A 15,595-nucleotide genomic window follows, 5' to 3' on the forward strand; every position below is an offset into this window, starting at 1 on the left:
TCATTAGAAGTTGTTAAAAATCGATACGCCTTGCGAACTGAACGGCTAGAATTCGCAAATTGCAATAGGAACCACGAAAAAGTATTTTGAAAGTTAATTAGTTGGTGATGCACTTCAATTTCTCGTTCAAGTAATCTTCACCGCTACAAGTAATTCAGCTAATTTACTAGAGTTACGGTATTTTCCCCAGACTACTATAAAACTTCTATATAGGATTTCAAGAACACCTAATTTTGCCGATGCTTTCCTTGGCTTAATTTTCTGGTGGGTTTCTATTTTTATGACTTAAATATGGAGCTGCTCGGTTTCTATTCCTCTCTCATTAATTCACCGCAAGGGTCTGGAATCTGGCAGCTTTAATGTCATAGGTACATACGAGGGTTTTTTTCAGTTAAGGGCCTGCTCTCCTAAGTCGAAGTATTACGCGACGCCGCCGGACAAAAAGAAATGATGTTCCAAATCCGCCCACCATAGCTTTGAGTAGCGTTCGCTAACACTCCCAGTGCTAAATCTAGTAAACAAAAGATACCCAGTTTAGTGCATGGATTGATGACCGAAGCCGTAGCACTATTCGTAGTGCAACGCACGCGTATTACTGAGGCTGTGGATTCGGCTCTCACCAGCAGCAAGTCATTTTATCCTCTACTCTCATTTCCCACTTCTTTATTTTCGTGAGCAACTTGGAGAACAGTTAACTTCCTTGGTGATTTCCTTGGCTTCAGTGTCTGTGGGCTTTCAGTGATGATAATTAACAAAATTTGGGGCTCTCAGTTTTCCTCCTTTGCTTGTTCACATACACACGCGCGCATATATATATATATATGAACGCGTGTTTATGCATTGGAGCGCGAAATTAATTGGAACACCAGTGGATTTCCCCGGACATTGTCAAAAGAAATAATATCGCTAAACTAGAGCAGTTTAGAGAATTTGTTTCAAGTGGATACCGCGCAGGCTGCAATTTGTAGAACAATGTACGTGCAGTAAAACATTTAAGTAACTAGTCATTTAGGGCCCTTAGGTTTGTTATTTAATTAGTCTTGATTACTTGATGTAATGGCCGCCGCATTGACAAATTTATAGCAAGGATTGGAATTGTGCTCTCTGGCCCAGGCGATATTAAAAATGTTCGACATTCTATACGAAACACCATATATATATATATATACACACTATCTTGAACTCCAATGCCCACACCGGCCACCCACACCGTATGGCCACCGGAAATTTTGCTCTATTTCCCTAAACTTTACCATTTCTTAAAGGGCCGCTCACTAGGTCTGGTTGTTTTGAGCTGACAATCGGAGAGCATACGCTGTGCGATAACAATCGTGTCCGCAAAGTAATACATCGCAACGCACCGCGGTAAGATCTGAAACTTCAATGCGAACTCCGTTTCACTCTTCACTCGCGGCCTCCGCGCTCCAAGCCGGACGATGACGTAATCTTGCCCCTGCGCCTACGTAATCGTGTCCGCAGTGTGACGTTGCTCGTGGTGACACGTGACTTCTACAATTATTCAAGACAACATCTGTTATCCGTGCGATCTGTTGCTTTAATTGACGAATTGAAGTTTAGAGATATAATAAAACGCACAAACGAAATATCGGCGGGTTTTTTGTTTTACTTCGCACAGAAGCAAGAGAGATAGATGTACTTGCGTTTCGTCTGCTTATTCCCACGGTCGCGTGGTCACGTGCGCAGGTACCGAAACTATGCCAATTTCTAACGTGTTCCAGCATGTGATTACGCTCTGCGATCCGCTGGTTCTGTCTCAGTATTCGTGTAGCGCTGAATTGTACCGATAGTCATGTTTCCTCGTGCACAGCGCGCAAAATCGTGCACTGCGCGAACGAGAACGGTCGCGCGCTTCGCCATCGGCGGAAGTGCGTAGCGCCGAAAAGAAAACGAGCAGCAAAAAAAAAAGAAAATGAAGGCGGGGCCTGTGACGTATGCGTCGCGGGATCGTCGAGATCCGGTATGGGAGAACGCAGGGCAGGAATTTCATTTGCGTAGGCTAGACGGGACGAGTGGAGAGGGTGTCTTGCTTGGCTATGGAATCAGCCTGCTGAAATCATGCGTTCGCGGCACACACATATTTCTATCTCGGTATAAAATGAGCCAATTTGAAAATATTTTCTGGCAGAACGCTCCCTAGAGGACACGTAACAACTTCCAGCGTATAACGAAAAATTGCTACGGGGCTTGGTGAGGGGCTCTTTAAGAGCCACTGAGCCAGCACGTTTAACTTATTTGTATGTAAGACACGTTTTTATAAGGAATTGTATTATGTGTGCTTGCCCGCTGTGTAATATGCAAATAAATGCCGGATGTTTCTTTCATGGTGTAATTGGAGATTTTCACCCAACATTCTCCTGTAATCACAGGTGGGCGTTAAACAGGAAGGGGGACTTTTTTGTCTATGTAAATATCTTACTTGCAACAGTTTCCCGTATCCGGTTAGCTAGAGTGGTCAAGTCTTCCTTTTTGACTTCTTCTGTGACAACGATTGCAGCGGCAGGAGCTTCTCCGTATTCGGAGTGTGGAAGGCCTACAACAGACACCTCGGCGATCTCATTGGCGTGCTCGCGGAGTAGCATATCTTCCAGTTCAGAAGGAACAACTTGGTTGTCCATGCACTTGATCATTTGCTTGAGGCGTTCGCAGAAGTACAAATGACCATCCACGTCGTAGTACCCAGCGTCCCCTGCAGAGAAGGTACGAACAGTATTAGCAGTGCCTGAAGGATGATGGCAGAATGCAGGATATGTGTATACCCCAGGAGGCTAAGGGAGTTAGTTTTTCTTTTTTGTCCTCAGTAACGCGGCAGTCATTTCTGAATTTTGCGAAGTAAACATACATATTATTAAAGAGGCAGATACTCGTATGAACGGATAGTAAGCACAAGAGACATAACATACAAGATAGTGATGGGACAGCTGCCGCTGATAGCGCTGTCTCAATCCTAGTTCGCTCTGATTAACATTTTAGCAAGACGTCCACATTTAAAATTGGTGCCTCTAACTAAACAGCTATGAAAGGGTCCAAGCAATCATGACCGAAAGCCCATACTTTTCTTGACAGCTTAGGAAGTCGTCACCATCCACCTTGTTGGGTCTCATACGCAGAATGTAGTCTACACCCACTTGGCATCTTGCATTGTTTGCTGAATGTTTATGTTGTGGAGTAGCTTGGCTATAAAGGCGTTCATTTATTGCTAACCAATACTGGCAGTGGCAGACAAGAGCCTGACTTCAAAACAGTATCATTATCAGGTACTGTGATGGAAAATGAGTTTTATATTTTAGTTAATGAAATATGCAGGGCTAACAGTACACCAAAAAGAGGAATTATTACCTTTGATGCATGTGTATATGAATAATGTGACTGATATTAAATGAGGATAGTGCTCATGAAGCTGCCGCAAAAATTGTTCCGAAATGGGTTGTTTTGCCGGCCGCACATGCAGGAGCAACATCGCAGTATTGTCGAAATATGTGTCATACCATTGGGTGCGCCTAACTCAGTGTAAAATTTTACCTATGTGTCTGAGATTCAAATTATATGAATTCGTGGTGCAATGTTTTTATGTTTCCTATTAAAGTCAGACTTGGGTACGATGCTATAAGGACTCTGCGTAGTTATTGCGAAATCAAGCTAAATATTTCAATTGTTTTGTGGTTTTCACAGCTGTGCAACAGTCATTTACAGTGCCATTCGGATCATTCTTCATCCAGATGACCTGAAGTACAACCATCGAGTCCTACTAAATCCTAAATAGGCAACGTCCTTGCGTAGTGGAAGCCGAATTGCAACACCCTGGGCAACCATCAACCAGACCAGGCGTTTCTGTCAGTCAGACCAAGCAGTAATCAGACAGTGCGCATACAAAACGTAGGTGACGCAGAAGTCTGCTTCTTCTTTGAGAGGCCCGTGTGTGTGTTCTTAGATATGATGCCGGTAAGTCCAAGTCAAATACTATAAAATGAGAGACTGACTAATAATATTGCTAGAGCTTTTAAATGCAGCGGCAGTGCGTGTATGGTGCTGGAAAAAAAGAACTCGAAGGTTTAGAGCGCGTGTATATTTTACCTAGCTGGGGAAACGCTAGGTAAAGGCACAAAGCTTATTTAGAGCTGCATAAAAATGTGGACGAGGCCTGCCATGCACATGCCCGTGAACGTCCTGAGGTGGCGAAGAGTGATTCAGCTGTCGCAACTGAGTCAGGAAAACAAGAGACACTTGAAGCAAGAAAGGTATGGCTCATACACGTACATTACATATTATTTCGACGCCTGAAAAGACTCACAAGCACAGCCGAAACAGTTCTAGCTGTATTGCTTCCAAGTTTTCGTTGTGGCTATCCGATGATTATTGGGCCTTTAGACAGCTGGAATTTAACAAACGGCTACTTAGCACTTAAATAAACCGTTGAACGGGCACTGAATAGCCACCAAAGCACGTGTTATCAATGTGCTGATGCACACGGAGCTAATGTTACGAAAAAGCGGTAACGTAGTTAACATTAAACCGTCTTATAGTCGTGTGTAGTCCAGATTATTACTTGACGAAAAATCGCCCTTATGTCTAGTCGAACCCGCTTTTTGCGCCCTAACTTCTCATAAAGCATGATAATTTTTGCTTCATACCTGTGTGTACGCCACATAAGTTTATTTTGTGAACTCCTAGCGTTAAGCAGCGCACACAAGTGGTACTGAATGCCTGCTGATGTTAGGTCCCTGCGAGACGATGGTCCTCGTGTCGAAATACCCACAAGCCAATTAATGTTCTCCCTTATGTTTGACATTCCGATGTGCGTGTGAGGCTAGCCACAAGGATTTCAAAAAAGTTATCGAGAAACACAGCACCATTAGTTAAGCCGCCAAAGGGGGTCCTTCATTACTAGAAATCTGTATGAAAAACAGAATGTGGCGAGAATTCAGAAATGTGTGATTGAAGTGGAAAAGTTGACCCATTATACATATTACTTTGAAACTGCCGATGATGGCTGAAACAGAGAATCGGAAATGATGAAGACAGCCATAAAAGTAGAACATCTTGGCAGGACGTCAGCAGACTCTCAGTCAAGTGCCGCCTATAATAGTGGCTTATATCCACGAGAACAGTTCAAGATAACAACGCTTACTATGCAGTCCAAATATATGGGACTAACAGTATAAGAAATCCCATTTATGTGGCCCGTAAAGATGAAGCATTTATTAGCAGCCGAAGCATATATTAAGAGAGCGGTGCTTACGAAGCCGCCAATCGTATAAATGGGTAATACTTACGTGGTAGTAAAGTTCAAATTAAAGATTCCTCCCACGCAGTTTGCCGAGGAAATGGACCATTTTGTATGTGGCATGAAAGTACTAAATAGCAGCTCTCCCTATGCGGCCCAAGAATATGTGGGCCGTAGGTCCAGCTTCTTAAAAAAAATGTGACAACCTCTGCTTTTCCAAAGTAAAATCGCGGTAGCGAGTACACAAGGGTTCGTACACAAGCACACCGTGTTATTTCACAGATACTGTGCACAACGTAAAGCAGGATTTGAACCCAGGACCGCCGTGTTGTAGGCGAGCACTCTAAGCACCGCACCACAAACGCGTATAGTTTCAAACCGAAATTTTCGTTGCCTCTTTCTTCTGATTTCCCACTACTGCTTCTGCTAATGTCGGGCAGACCAAGTCGCAGCTTTTTTAGTTATCACTTCCATGTAATCATTTAATTTTGCGAAACAAACAATAACAAAGGAGGAAACCCTGCGAAACTAAATTTGGCGGGAAGTATGGATGAAGACGTGTTACGTGGGTTACGCTCGTTCTACAATTCGCATCCTGCAGCTACGGCTCGATACCACGAAACCAACAGGCTTGTATATTTGCACACCTGTCTTGAAAATCCTACCTCTAAGCTATTCTTTTATAATAAATAGTTTTTCACCGTTTTCCAGGAAACACTTTTAAACTTCCGTCATGAATGGTAAAGCTGCTGCTCAAGTAGTATTTGCACAGTGCAGCCAATAACTTCTCTGATAAAGACTGAAGTTTTTGGGTATTAGGCAGGATGTGAATGAATAAGCTGGAGTGCTGACGTTGGAACGACACGACAGCACCACGGCGACGGGGCAACGAGTGTATAGAGACTGTATGGCTGAGTCGACGTCGTGATGACAGCATGACGTGAGTCGGGGGATAACACTGGAGTGATGATGATGCAAATACCCCGAACAGCTTGGGCATAGACGCCCAAGCTGGTCAATGCCAAGCCCCACTGCTCATGAATTACGAATCCCATTGATACGATCGAAAATCTGTGCACAAAATAATGTTGGCCAGAGCGTTCACAATACTGTTTCAAAATTCTTCAAATATTGCGTGTAAGAAACCATCCTGAAAGCTCATTCAACAAGTTGTGCTGCGCGTTATCGGGAAAACGACGAAGTTTGTTGTCCCCCGGTGCGTCACATACCTTGGCTAGGAACAAGCAGCGCAAAAGCGCTACTTGACAAGGCAACTGAATGTTTATTTATTTATTGACAATTACCTCGAAGGCTTCTTGTAGGAGTATTATGTGAGGGAGACTAGACAATAATTTTTACGCGAACACCAAAGTAAACAAAAGAAATTCAAGAACCAGGTATTATACAATGGTGAAATGTAATAGATATGGTGTAACAATGTAATAGTACAATACTTAGTAGGTTCTATACAAAATTGAGCGGGCCTACATGATTTCGCTATAAAATCTCTCTGTATATAACACACACATATATGTGTTCTTTATAATTTGACTTAAAGTGCCGACGCATAGGTTGAATTTCAAGTCTGTCCTGTCTTTTTGAACTAGTCAAAGCACACAGGATTTAAGTAGGGTTGTGCGAATAGTACTTTTGACGCGGAATTGAATACGAATGAATTAGAGAAAGAAGCGAATCGAATCAAATCCAATGCTTTACAATAGATGTATTATATTAAACAGGTGATCTTAGCATTAATATGTAACTGTCTTCACATCTTGTTATATTCGCAACTTTAGGAAGTTTGGAACATCTGATTGTACGCTATGAAGCATTGTTAATTAAAAGCACAAATGGAGTTTGATGAGTTTATTGATGAGTTTATTTGCATATCCTGGACTCATTCATGAGTGACTTTCTCTGCTCTACGACGAAGTTCGCGGTGTTTTATGTCAACTATTGCCACAGGGGTAAATTTGTTGCGCACTGTTGCTCCAATGTTATGTGTTATCGCGCACGTGAAGCAATTTGAAATACTCCAAAACAAATCGAATACTCTGTGTTGTTCATAGATAGAGGTTAATACGATTCGAATACCAACTCAAGTATGGGATTGTTCGATTCGTTATTGCAAAGTATCAAATATTCGCCCACCCCTAGATTTCGCCATGTGGCCAAGGACCCGAACCCCCGCCTTTTGAGAGAATTTAGACGCTTGCGCGATAAAAGTCAAATGTAAACTACTTTGAAACCATTTCAAGTTGTTATCGAAGTGAATAAACACGCGCACACTCACGCGCATATATATATATATATATATATATATATATATAGAGAGAGAGAGAGAGCAAGAGAGAGGGTGTTAAGTGAACATTTTCAAAAATCTTTGAAGGTTGCCTGTGACAGATTTTAGATATTTTATTTGATGATCTGGCCTACTCGAAGCAGCGGACAATACTTTCACAAAAAATTGCCACGCAAACGCGATTATTTAATATTAATTCACAAATTAAGTTTTTAACTAAAACATTATCGCCCATATTGCAATTTACAAATTATAGGCGTGGAGTTCGCAACGTATTTTCAAGATGACACCAGGTTCGAAATATGAATTCTCGAATTTTGCGCAGAAATGCATTGAAGTTCCAGTTAATTTTGTGAGAAAACGTCGCTTCATGCACTGAAGCACACAAGTAACTGGAACGCCAATGCATTTCTCCACACAGTTCGGGAATTTATGTCTCACAACCGGTGACACAAGCGCTTCACAATGTTATAAACGGGCAAGCATTTATCCGCAGCAACTTCCGAACCGTGCTGACGAAGCGTGCTTGCTTAGATGGTCCTCTTCTGTAATCGAAGTATACTGCTAAAATTTGGGCATTGCAATAAGGACCATTTGAAAATTAGCTATAACGTTAATTAGAGAATTCGTGTTAATTAGCGGATTTTGCATTTTAATTTTTGGTGCAAGTACCGTCCACCGCTTTGCGTAGACCGGCTCATAAACTATAATTGAGCTATCTGCCACATGCAACGTTTCAAAAAAATTGAAAGGGTTCGCTGAAACACCCCGTATATATATGCAACCTTACATCTCTAGGTTTTTTTGTCATTTATAGGTTACACGAAGGGGCGTATGCGATTGGACTCGGTTATGTCAGCTATCGACGCTGTAATGCGTAGAAGTTGTTGTTTTCTTTGCTGTATGATCAATAAAACTAGTGCTTCGACTCCACAAAAGTGTCATAACAAAACGAAATTATGCCTTGGATTAAAACGCCCTTTAGAGAAATTTCTGAAAAAATTCAAACTGCTGGCGTCACAAGGAGCTTCTTTAAAAGCATCATTAAAGTAACAGCATCAAATGTTTTCATGACTGCTGCGTTGAGAATGTGGCGTGCAGCGGAGCTAGATGAAAGCCAACCATGTTCACGCACAATTTTCGTCCCTGGTAAAGGTGGCATCATATCGCCACATTTCCAATCACCACTCGAACAGATTGAATTTCACTGCATGGTACGCTGTGACGCGGAGAAAAAAGCAATGCGAGTTGCTATGCCAAAATAAACAGCGGTGTTGATATTACTCTTCACCTGATTTGCACCATCCTTCTTCGTCAAATAGCTCGGCGGATTCTTTGGGTCGCTTGTAGTATCCCCTCACCATTGACAACGTCCGGAAGCAGATCTCCCCTACCTGATGTGGGCCAAGCTTTTCGCGTGTACGCACGTCCACCACCTATGAATAAAAGCAGAGCACTGTTGACGTCTATATGTGAGAGAAGGCACTTTTAGGCATGATACTGTATTCGCTTTGAGAATACTTTCAAATCGTAAAAAAGTGAGGTCCTATGAGAAATAAACAGAAACAAGTTTCTTGTTTTTTCTAGTTGCACGAAGATGCAGTATCCATAACTGTTGAGTAATGTTTAGCATTCCTAAAAAGTCATAGAGTTTGCTACCATGCACGAAGTGTTGAGCGCACAGTATGGAGTCAATGCGGCTCTTTCCCACTGCAATGAAATCTCTTTAGAAATATGTACGAATTGAAAGCCACATACAGGCTTTCAATACGTGCTTGCAGCAAATCAGGAAAACTCAGACATCTCCTCGTGTATTTTTTCAGTACTAAACTATTGTATGTATATCACAGCAGCCACCCCTTTTTTTAACAAAATGAGCACTCAGGAGCAAGTACACTCACATGTTCCACTACTCAATACTGCTAACATATCAAGCTATTGTACATGCTAGTCTTGATCGCATTCATAAAACGACTAAGCAGCATGACTAAGCAGTTGAATGGTGTTGTGCAGGCGTGCAATGTGATGCTTGCACAGTCATTGCCATTTAGGATATCAATAAAACTTTTCATCTAGTAGACATATTTACCCACAAACATATTCTAAAAAAAATGTAACAGAGCCGGCTTCCTGGTCATATTCGCAAAGTGCTTAGCGCTAAACAGTTGGAGTATTTGCGAACGAGAACACAGTGCGCCACCTCTTTTAAAAGCGTAAGCATTTCTATGGCTACCCAACGAGAAAACCCGTCCGTATGTCCGTCACGTAAGATGAGATCGCCTTTAAGATAGGGGTCATGCGTCTCGCTTCTGCGAGAATCAAGCGGCAAGAAAACAGCATGCACGAAGCTATCACCAGTTGGAGCACACTATCGCCATCGCAGATCGCTTTCCAGATAGGGCTCCCGTGGTCGACCTATACACAGCTGCTTCAGCGGCAGGAATATAGCGCACACAAAGCTATCAGTAGCCGGCGCACAATGTCCCCATCGCAGATTGCTTTCTAGGTAGGGCGCCGTAGTCGTACCATACACAGCCGCCTAAGCGGCTAGAATACAGTGCAGAGCCACCGCCGGAGTATGGTTGATCACGGTAGTTAATGGTGTGGCGCGGATGAATAAAACGATAAAGAGCGAGAATGGCTAATATTGGTGGGAACGTCATAAGCGCGCCTGGCTCCACAACCTGCAGTAGTTTGCTTGTGTCATCAATTCACCTTGCGCCGCCCACCGCATTAGTTCGTAACGCCGCGGCGCGGTCGTTTATACTGGCCGGAGCAAGTTTCATAACATTGCTAATGACACCGCGCTGCCGGCAGATGAGCAAGTGGCACAACGCCTGCGTACACATAGATATCTCCCAGAGGGGCTTCTGCAGGCTTTTTTTCCTTACTTTTTGTACCGGTGGCACAGCGGCTTCAGGTGGTATCAGGAATCTGCAGCATACTGTACCTTAACTGTGACTCCTGTTGATGGTACTCCAATATCTGTGCTATCCAGGTACTCGCCAGTCTTCGGTTGAGTCGTGACACCGCCACAGGACTCCGTCATGCCATAGCCCCTCGCCAACTGCTCGAGACTACCGAAGGCCTCGCGGGCTGCTTCTGCTACGGACGGCGGGAGCACGCTGCCACCTGTGCCGATAGTCCGCAAGCTGGGTAACTTACGTCCCGTGCGGCACAGTTCACGTACCACAGCTTGCAGCTGAGACGGGAACAGCACGGCCGTCGTCACCTGTCGGTGAGTTCGTACAGTGATAAATGTCGACAAAGTACACTCTGCGACTATGCCACATAATTTGCATGCCATCATCAGCTGTTAGACATGGAAACTAAGCATTGAGTATGGACTAAACAAGCAAGAACGAAATTTACAGAGAACTGCCCATCAACGAACAATTATGGTGTGGGGCGCCCAGGTTCTGAAACCACATGTAGGAAAGAAGACAAGAGGAAGATAGTTGCAACAACGTGGTTAAATGCGATTCCATGTTTGGTACTACTATACCTCCACACACGTGGACATACATATGAAAATTCTCTCAATTTAAAATGTTAAGTGAACGTGTGCGCGGCAACGCTGTCGCAATTTTAACCCGCTATTTTCTATAGTTCACACATCTTGCGCATTTTCTTGTTTGCATGCTTTCTTAGAAAGGCTCTATCTTTCAGACGTTGAGAGAATCCGCATTCCTTGCTGTGGGCTTCAGTTCCTGAGGAATTTGAACGTCTCATCAGTCATTGGTTAATGCAGCGACCGGTTTGTCCAATGTAGCATCGGCCTCATGACAGAAGGATGTCATGGACGGTTGTCAGACGTCGCTGAGATACCGTGACCTTGCATGAGAAGTTGCGTAGGATGTTTATTGCGAGACGCAAACTCGCATGGCTTGAAAGGCTGCTTCAACAAAAAGGGCCTGTACAATTGGCTCCCCCAATATTATCGACTATTACGATAATCCCTCCTGAGAAATTTGAGCGCAGCTGGTCAAAAGTTTCTCACCCCCAATGTATTGAGGAAAATAATTCAGATCCGAACGTCAGAGTCCTCTCGGTAGTAGCACGGAACCTCTGCTCGGGCAGCTGGTTTTGCACCACCACCAGCCGCAGAAGAAGCACTTCAATCGTTTACGTCACCGATTGCCGAGAATGAAAGCTCGAACACGGGAACATGGGTTTCTCCAAGAGCGCATTCTCCGGCGGCGGCGGCCTTGGTTGAGTAGCGCATGCACAGTGGGTCAGAAACCCACGCAATCACTTTGTCTTTATATATGGCATTGGTGGACAGGCTCGCCGCATGCCTTAGTAATGACATCAGCGGCGACCGGGTGAAGGCGCAAGCTGCTATGTCACCTTCTCGTCGCGGGTCACCGCCGTGGAGCACGTCTCCTGCGGCACTCCTCGTTCCTCGTCAGGATTTCGCCATACTCTCGTCTTCAGCTATCACCATCGGGCTCACCACGCTATTGCCGTCTTCAGCCTTTCGCGGAGCTCCATGCTCACTTTTTTTTTTATCATTCCTTTGCTGGCTTTGCCTTCGCCGGGGCCGACGCTCAATGAAGAAACAGGTGTCTAAGAGTTGTACTCTAAAATGAAATCTTAAGGAAACCATTCACGGATCCAGCAACGCCAAGTTTCAGACTGCCAGTGGCGTAAGCGTTCACAGATTTCTGGAAATGGTCTTGTGTTACCACCGCTCCATTCTCGTCGTTATGTTATGTTATGTTATAACTGGTGTGGTAAAAGTCTCTTGCCAGACTTTGGGGTCAGTGTTGCAAGACTGCCTGTCAGATTTGACTGGAAGGAACACTATCATATATAGGAAAGGCAAAGTCGCCGTTTCCCAGACGCGGAGTGCCACCACTCAAGGCGCTTAACGCACGCACGCTCTCTCAGTTCGAGATAATATGGTAAGGTTACTGCATAATCCGGTCGCTTTCGAATAAATTTCCCCTTACGGGACCCGTTCTCTAACGGTAAGAAGCGCTTTCTGTAGCTGCGCGCACTGTGGCTGGTGCGCACGGGATAAAGCTTTTCAAACGCATTGTAGAACATTATGTACATCCGTGTGTACGTCACTGGGGGTTTTTGGCTTAGCGAGGCGGCCAGCTCCGCCATTCCTACATCCTACTCGGTTTATGTGCTGTTAAAGGTCGTCTCGTGTATCTAGCCGTGTATCTAACCTGCGTACGTGATATTCTGGCACTCCAACGTTAGAACCATTTAGAAATAATGCAATACTGTGTTAGCTATCGCAATCAGCAAAACCCGTCTATCGCGAATAAATCAAGCGAGGTTTCAGGCTTGTAACATTTGCGAGAAGGACATAGACTGACACTTTCTAGTCAGCACGCAAACATAATCTAAAGTGCATAAATTCCTAGGATCTCTTTTAATATACATGCTGAGATGGCGTTCCCTTTAAGTGGACGAGATTTTGGCTTCTTAAGGCTACCTACATCCAGATTACTTAATGCTATCTCGAAAACGTATTCGGTGAACTTAATGCGTGAATAGATGTTAGCACTGTGCGCTTCACAATGTAATAAACGGGCAAGCATTTATCCGCAGCAAGTTCCAAACCGTGCTGACGAAGTGTGCTTGCTTAGATGGTCCCCTTCTATAATCGAAGCGAGCGAATTGCGCACGTTATTTTTGGAACGAGTAGTGTTAAGAGTCCTATGTCGCAAAAAATTAATCTCGGAGTCTTCACATTCGTCCGCGAGCAAACGTTGCCTTATACATTCAGGTATGTGTATGCCAGTGCACCTTAGTCACACTCGATGCATCGGCATTCAACGTGGCACGATATGCCTGTACACCTGCGAGTGCGTGACTCGTGCTTTTCGGGTCAGCGAGGCGACTAGTTTCGTCATTACTTTCACCCTACTCGTTTTAAGTGCTGTTCAGGCTCGTCTAAAATGTCTGGTGTACCTAGCCAAGTTCAATATCACCTGCGTACGTGAGATTCCGGAACCACGAGGTTAGAACCATTTGTAAATAATGATATATTGTGCTACCTATTCTGATCAGCGAGTTTTTAAACATGCAAGATCTTCTAAACTAGACTTTTCTGCCGTAAGATGGCCTCACCATCTACAGGGTTACCCGAAGGAGCTATCTCGGTCGCTCGGCTGCCATAGTCAGAAGTTCAAATCCTCGTTTTCTTATTTTAATCTCAAGGGGGTAAGCTCAACTTTACATTCAGTGCATCACGTCTACAAGCTTGGAATTGCGTCTCACAGCGGCAAAAAATGTTGAGAGTCAGTGAGGCTAGACTAATCCAGGTACAACTAATTGAAGAAGGCCCACTACGCTTCAAACAATAGACGTTCCTTCACCCGAAGAGGAATGCTGCTTCCCTGGTGCAGTATTCGGCCACCACCTCGCTATATAGTGAATCCTTCAATCAACCAATCGCCCTCAGTCCCCAGCAGCTGCGGAGCACCTGACCAAGGCGGCGGGCAGTCCTGCAACGCAGCAGAGGGTGCTAAGAATCTCTGGACCCGCACATGCCACCACTGAAAGGTTGCCCTGGGTACTTTCAACACTCGAACCCTCTCTAGTGATGCTAGCTTAGCAGGACTCTGAAGGAACTATCACACATTGTTTAGGATATGAGTGGCCTTAGTGAGTTTAGAAGAACTGGTGAGGCTTATGCAGTGCTGACTAACGGTCACGTCTTCTGCCATAGAGGACTCCGAGATAAGAAGCAATATGGGGTAGGATTCGTAATCCACAGGGACCTAGCGGGGAACATTGACGAATTTTACAGCACTAATGAGAGGGTAGTAGTAGTCGTAATAAAACTAAATACAAGAAGAAAAAAAAGTCACGAAAGACAAGCCACAAGAAGAGAGATACACATTACAACGACCAGTCGTTGTGGTGTGAACATCTCTGCTTGTTCTTTGTCTCTTGTGACTGTTTGTTTTCCGTCAACTATGTACCAACGGGCCTGGATGTCAAGCCTTCTTCTAGATAGGAGGTATGGAATAAAGGTAGTACAAGCCTACGCTCGAACCTCCAGTCACGATGACGATGAAATAGAACAGTTTTATGGAGATATTGAACTACTGATGAGAAAAGTGCAAGCCTCCGTATTCTCTAGTCATGTGTGACTTCACTGAAAAAGTGGCGAAAACGCAAGCTGGTGAACAAGGAATTGGCAGCTATGACATCGAACACTAAAGGAAAGATGTTGGTACAATTTGCGGACAGGAATAAGCGGCGAATAATTAACACCTTCATCAGCAAGCGTAGCAACAGAAACTGGTAATGGAAAAGGTCTAATGGCGAAACAAGAAATGAAATATATTTCATGCTTTCTGCAGATCTAGCATAGTGAAGAATGTAGAAGTGTTGGGTATGATAAAGTGCCGGGACCATAGTTTAGTGAGGTCTAGGATTCACCTCAACATGAAGAGAAAAAGAGTGAAATTGGTAAAGAAGGAACACACCATCCAAGACACAGTAAGAGTAAAAGCACGTATAATCAGGCTGGTACTTGCAAAGAAATATGAAGCTTTAGAACAGAGAGATGAAGATGACATAGAGTGAATGAACTAAACCATATCTAAGCTGGCCTCAGATTCAGCAATTGAAGTGGGAGGCGAGGCACCAAGGCAACCACTAGTTAAGCTTTCCCAAGTAATGAAGGATCTAATAAAGAAATGCCAAAAATGAAAATGTCCAACTCAAGAGGTCTGACAAAATTCGCAAAACTAAGTACTGACGAACAAAAAGAAAGTAATGAATATTGCAAATTATCACGTGAGAAATAATGAGGAAGCAGTAAAAGATGCACGCAGCATGAAATCAGGGAGAATAAAACTTGGCATAGGCCAAGCCAAGATGTATGAACTGAGAGGTAAGCAGGGCAATATCGTCAGCAATTTCGAAGATATAGTAAAGGTAACAGTAGAATTATATATATCACCTGTACAGTACCCAGAGCAGCCACGATAGCTCCATTCGACGTAGTAATGAACAGGTTACAAAGGCTCCTACTATAACTTGCTATGAAGTCAGGAAGGCCTTACAAGTCATGAAAT

The 15,595-nt window shown here is 43.9% G+C and overlaps 1 protein-coding gene across 1 annotated transcript in view; it reads right to left on the reverse strand.

The window, feature by feature from the left end:
* LOC126530654 (uncharacterized) overlaps nt 1-15,595 on the reverse strand; it is a 100,048-nt gene that overhangs the window by 9,219 nt on the left and 75,234 nt on the right. The window contains exons 6-8 of the mRNA XM_072287983.1: nt 10,495-10,776; nt 8,836-8,980; nt 2,438-2,707 (exon numbers count right to left, since the gene is read on the reverse strand). Of these exons, the coding sequence (XP_072144084.1) occupies nt 2,438-2,707; nt 8,836-8,980; nt 10,495-10,776 (697 nt within the window). The remainder of the gene's footprint in view (nt 1-2,437; nt 2,708-8,835; nt 8,981-10,494; nt 10,777-15,595) is intronic.

Source organism: Dermacentor andersoni, chromosome 4 (genome assembly GCF_023375885.2).
Source record: "Dermacentor andersoni chromosome 4, qqDerAnde1_hic_scaffold, whole genome shotgun sequence".
Classification (NCBI taxonomy): domain Eukaryota; kingdom Metazoa; phylum Arthropoda; class Arachnida; order Ixodida; family Ixodidae; genus Dermacentor; species Dermacentor andersoni.